The sequence below is a fragment of the Piliocolobus tephrosceles genome, unplaced genomic scaffold, assembly GCF_002776525.5.
Source record: "Piliocolobus tephrosceles isolate RC106 unplaced genomic scaffold, ASM277652v3 unscaffolded_37219, whole genome shotgun sequence".
NCBI classification, from domain to species: Eukaryota; Metazoa; Chordata; class Mammalia; order Primates; family Cercopithecidae; genus Piliocolobus; species Piliocolobus tephrosceles.
The window spans coordinates 343-6,238 of NW_022321220.1; the positions used below are offsets into that span (position 1 = coordinate 343).

The 5,896-nt window shown below is 42.6% G+C and overlaps 1 protein-coding gene and 1 pseudogene across 1 annotated transcript; one reads left to right on the plus strand and one right to left on the minus strand.

Annotated features, from left to right (window-relative positions):
- Positions 1 to 523: 523 nt before the first annotated feature.
- Positions 524 to 931, minus strand: LOC113222987 (60S ribosomal protein L39). Its single transcript, XM_026452558.1, has one exon. The coding sequence runs from the start codon at positions 879 to 881 to the stop codon at positions 726 to 728; it is 156 nt and encodes a 51-aa protein (XP_026308343.1). The 5' UTR covers positions 882 to 931; the 3' UTR covers positions 524 to 725.
- A 4,010-nt stretch (positions 932 to 4,941) lies between these two features.
- On the plus strand, positions 4,942 to 5,264 carry LOC113222988 (annotated as a pseudogene).
- Positions 5,265 to 5,896: the final 632 nt, after the last annotated feature.

The window sequence follows — 5,896 nt, forward strand, 5'->3', positions numbered from 1 at the left end:
CTGGAGAAATGAGGTGGTCTCCAGACATTAACGGTGTTAATTCATTTTAGCTTCCCCCTGCCCCCGAGCCTGGTACTATGAAAATGCACAGACATCGCTTACCCCATCATGGAGTCTTTATAAAAATCAAATGGGGAAGTTTGTAGATTCCAGTAGGAGGAAGAGGAAGAGCTATACTGACAGAACAACTGGTTTGTTTTAATGTTTCTGGGCATATGAATCTTATAGCTGCTCATGACTCCGTCTTCAACACAGGGGAGGACTTGAGGGCAAATGTTTATTGGATGCTCCTGGCATCATCTTAGTTTGCCTACCTTGATGTTTTTGCCCTCTCTTCTTTTTGTGTCTTGACGTGTCATATGTAGTTTTGAAAGCTGTTTCAAGTCCATTTTTGGAACGATGCATAGCATACATAAAACACTTGAAATTAATACATTTACTTTTTCAAAAAAGATGCTCCCGTCTAATATCAAGTCATGTCCAGTTCTACTTCTCTGAGTCATATAGCTAGGCTAAAAATAACTTTCTTTTTTTTTTTTTTTTTTTTGAAATGAAAGGCCTCACATATTTATTACTGAACCCAGCCAACCAACGCATTCATAATAGATTCAGAGAGGAAAATACGTCAAACTCTCCAGAGAGTGGTGACATTTTCAGTTTGATATGGTAATGTGATCGTGACCTTCAGACAGCACAAATATATGTGCCATCTCATGTGCAGTTCCTTACAGACCCAGCTTGGTTCTTCTCCAATGTCTCCTTTTGGAGTTGTACCTTATTTTATTTCCAGTTTTCATCCGAATCCACTGGGGAATGGGACGATTTTGCTTTTGTTTCTTGGCCAGGAATCGCTTAATCCTGAAAGTCTTGTGAGAAGACATGGCGAGAAGTGGAGGCAAGAACACACCACGATGGTGGAGAAAGGAAAAGAGGGCAAAAATAACTTTCTTACCACAACCCTCCACCAAGGAATGAGAATTCCATTTCTTAAAAAACAGATCCTTTATTTTTTTAAGAGGCGGAGTCTCACTCTGTTGCCTAGGCTAGAGTGCAGTGGTGTGATCTCAGTTCACTGCAACCTCTGCCTCCTGGGTTCAAGTGATTCTCCTGCCTCAGCCTCCCAAGTAGCTGGGATTACAGGTGCGCATCACACCACATCCAGCTAATTTTTGTATTTTTAGTAGAGGCGGGGTTTCAGCATGTTGGCCAGGCCAGTTCTGAACTCCTGACCTCAAGTGATCCACCTGCCTTGGCCTCCCAAAGTGCTGGGATTATAGGCATGAGCCACCATACCCGGCCAGAACCTTTCTTAAGATAAACCAATTGCCCTCACCCGATGATGCTAGTACATAGGGTCCTAATGCTGCCAGGAGACCACCAGGTTGAGGGTCAAATAACTGAGTTCTAGTTGTCGCTTTGCCACCTGCACAGTTTGACCATGGCATGCTACATAACTGTCTGAGCCTCAGGTTGTCACCTGTATATTGAAAGATTACCATTATAAGGATTACACAAGACACGACATTTGAAAGCATCTCATAAACTAACCATTAGCTCCTGCCTGGACTTCTACAGTAGACTCCCAGCTGGCTTCTCCCTATCCACTCAGGCCTGCTACAATCAATCTAGGTCTCCTTGCAGGTAAAGGGACCATTTAAAAAATATACAATTTGGCCAGGCATGGTGGCTCACGCCTGTCATCCCAGAACTTTGGGAGGCCGAGGTGGGCAGATCACCTAAGAGTTCGAGAACAGTCTGGTCAACATGGCAAAACCCTCTCTCTACTAAAAATACAAAATTAGCCGGGTGTGGTGGCACACGCCTGTAATCCTAGCTACTCAGGAGGCTGAGACAGAATTGCTTGAATCTGGGAGGCGGAGGCTGCAGTAAGCCGAGATCATGCCAGGCACTCTAGCCTGGGTGACAAAAGGAAAACTCTGTCTCAAAAAAAAAAAAAAAAAGAAGGGTTTTATCACCCTTCTGCTTAAATCCCTATACTCTCCTCCCATTGCCCTTAGACTAAGTTTGTATCCTTTGTAAGGTCTGTAAGGCCTATAAAGAGACTCCAGGTCCTCCTCCAGCCTCATCTTGTGTTACTTTCCCCCTTACACATGCTGTTCCAATATTTCAGCCCTCACCAATTCCCCTATCTAGCCAGCTTGCACTCATCCCAAACTTCATTCCTTCTAGAAAGCTATTCCTGCAGCCCCCCATGATATGCTCCCCCAACATCATATAATCCTTCATATAGCACTAGGTTGAACCGTATACAATTGCTATTTTGTAGGACAAAAATGGTAGACTGTTGGCAATTTTCTTTGGTTTAGCATTATAGTAATTGCTGTAATGCTAGTCATCTTGAGTCAGTTTTAAACTCTACCAGGGAAGAATCTAGATCTGACTCATAACTAGAATCCTAGAGTTCCACACCCAAACCAAGCCAATAGTAGGCACTTAATTGTTTAATTAGTCTGATACATTGGTACTACCTTTTTAATGCCAAGCATATAATTTTTATATTGTCATTAGTAGTTAAAAATCATGTTTTTTGCTGGGTGCAGTCGCTCACGCCTGTAATTTCAGCACTTTGGGAGGCGAAGGTGAGTGGATCACCTGAGGTCAGGAGTTTGAGACCAGCCTGACGAACATGGTGAAACCCCATCTCTACTAAATACAAAAAATTACCCAGGCATGGTGGCACATGCCTGTAATCCCAGCTAAGGCAGGAGAATCGCTTAAACCTGGGAGGCATAGGTTGCAGTAAGATGAGATCATGCCATTGCACTCTAGCCTGGGCAACAAGAGTGATGCTCCATCTCAAAAAAAAAAAAAAAAAAATCATGTTTTTCTTCAAATGCTATTCATACATTCCACAGGATTAAAATGAAAACAATGGAATGAAAAAAGAATCACTTTAATATTTTCATTTCTGGCATTTCTGGAAAGCATGAATTCTAGTAAGTGTAATATATATATATATATATAAACAAGGATAGAATTTAGCCCACTGGTAAGGTATCATTTACGGATTTTTTTTTTTTTTTTTTTTTTTTGAGATGGAGCATCACTCTTGTTGCCCAGGCTAGAGTGCAATGGCATGATCTCATCTTACTGCAACCTATGCCTCCCAGGTTTAAGCGATTCTCCTGCCTTAGCTGGGATTACAGGCATGTGCCACCATGCCTGGGTAATTTTTTGTATTTAGTAGAGATGGGGTTTCACCATGTTCGTCAGGCTGGTCTCAAACTCCTGACCTCAGGTGATCCACTCACCTTCGCCTCCCAAAGTGCTGAAATTACAGGCGTGAGCGACTGCACCCAGCAAAAAACATGATTTTTAACTACTAATGACAATATAAAAATTATATGCTTGGCATTAAAAAGGTAGTACCAATGTATCAGACTAATTAAACAATTAAGTGCCTACTATTGGCTTGGTTTGGGTGTGGAACTCTAGGATTCTAGTTATGAGTCAGATCTAGATTCTTCCCTGGTAGAGTTTAAAACTGACTCAAGATGACTAGCATTACAGCAATTACTATAATGCTAAACCAAAGAAAATTGCCAACAGTCTACCATTTTTGTCCTACAAAATAGCAATTGTATACGGTTCAACCTAGTGCTATATGAAGGATTATATGATGTTGGGGGAGCATATCATGGGGGGCTGCAGGAATAGCTTTCTAGAAGGAATGAAGTTTGGGATGAGTGCAAGCTGGCTAGATAGGGGAATTGGTGAGGGCTGAAATATTGGAACAGCATGTGTAAGGGGGAAAGTAACACAAGATGAGGCTGGAGGAGGACCTGGAGTCTCTTTATAGGCCTTACAGACCTTACAAAGGATACAAACTTAGTCTAAGGGCAATGGGAGGAGAGTATAGGGATTTAAGCAGAAGGGTGATAAAACCCTTCTTTTTTTTTTTTTTTTTGAGACAGAGTTTTCCTTTTGTCACCCAGGCTAGAGTGCCTGGCATGATCTCGGCTTACTGCAGCCTCCGCCTCCCAGATTCAAGCAATTCTGTCTCAGCCTCCTGAGTAGCTAGGATTACAGGCGTGTGCCACCACACCCGGCTAATTTTGTATTTTTAGTAGAGAGAGGGTTTTGCCATGTTGACCAGACTGTTCTCGAACTCTTAGGTGATCTGCCCACCTCGGCCTCCCAAAGTTCTGGGATGACAGGCGTGAGCCACCATGCCTGGCCAAATTGTATATTTTTTAAATGGTCCCTTTACCTGCAAGGAGACCTAGATTGATTGTAGCAGGCCTGAGTGGATAGGGAGAAGCCAGCTGGGAGTCTACTGTAGAAGTCCAGGCAGGAGCTAATGGTTAGTTTATGAGATGCTTTCAAATGTCGTGTCTTGTGTAATCCTTATAATGGTAATCTTTCAATATACAGGTGACAACCTGAGGCTCAGAAAGTTATGTAGCATGCCATGGTCAAACTGTGCAGGTGGCAAAGCGACAACTAGAACTCAGTTATTTGACCCTCAACCTGGTGGTCTCCTGGCAGCATTAGGACCCTATGTACTAGCATCATCGGGTGAGGGCAATTGGTTTATCTTAAGAAAGGTTCTGGCCGGGTATGGTGGCTCATGCCTATAATCCCAGCACTTTGGGAGGCCAAGGCAGGTGGATCACTTGAGGTCAGGAGTTCAGAACTGGCCTGGCCAACATGCTGAAACCCCGCCTCTACTAAAAATACAAAAATTAGCTGGATGTGGTGTGATGTGCACCTGTAATCCCAGCTACTTGGGAGGCTGAGGCAGGAGAATCACTTGAACCCAGGAGGCAGAGGTTGCAGTGAACTGAGATCACACCACTGCACTCTAGCCTAGGCAACAGAGTGAGACTCCGCCTCTTAAAAAAATAAAGGATCTGTTTTTTAAGAAATGGAATTCTCATTCCTTGGTGGAGGGTTGTGGTAAGAAAGTTATTTTTGCCCTCTTTTCCTTTCTCCACCATCGTGGTGTGTTCTTGCCTCCACTTCTCGCCATGTCTTCTCACAAGACTTTCAGGATTAAGCGATTCCTGGCCAAGAAACAAAAGCAAAATCGTCCCATTCCCCAGTGGATTCAGATGAAAACTGGAAATAAAATAAGGTACAACTCCAAAAGGAGACATTGGAGAAGAACCAAGCTGGGTCTGTAAGGAACTGCACATGAGATGGCACATATATTTGTGCTGTCTGAAGGTCACGATCACATTACCATATCAAACTGAAAATGTCACCACTCTCTGGAGAGTTTGACGTATTTTCCTCTCTGAATCTATTATGAATGCGTTGGTTGGCTGGGTTCAGTAATAAATATGTGAGGCCTTTCATTTCAAAAAAAAAAAAAAAAAAAAGAAAGTTATTTTTAGCCTAGCTATATGACTCAGAGAAGTAGAACTGGACATGACTTGATATTAGACGGGAGCATCTTTTTTGAAAAAGTAAATGTATTAATTTCAAGTGTTTTATGTATGCTATGCATCGTTCCAAAAATGGACTTGAAACAGCTTTCAAAACTACATATGACACGTCAAGACACAAAAAGAAGAGAGGGCAAAAACATCAAGGTAGGCAAACTAAGATGATGCCAGGAGCATCCAATAAACATTTGCCCTCAAGTCCTCCCCTGTGTTGAAGACGGAGTCATGAGCAGCTATAAGATTCATATGCCCAGAAACATTAAAACAAACCAGTTGTTCTGTCAGTATAGCTCTTCCTCTTCCTCCTACTGGAATCTACAAACTTCCCCATTTGATTTTTATAAAGACTCCATGATGGGGTAAGCGATGTCTGTGCATTTTCATAGTACCAGGCTCGGGGGCAGGGGGAAGCTAAAATGAATTAACACCGTTAATGTCTGGAGACCACCTCATTTCTCCAGGAACTGCCCTGCAAATGTAATGTT

Excerpts from the sequence above, each read along its gene's own strand:
- LOC113222987 (XM_026452558.1), bottom strand. The coding sequence starts at position 881 with ATGTCTTCTCACAAGACTTTCAGGATTAAGCGATTCCTGGCCAAGAAA.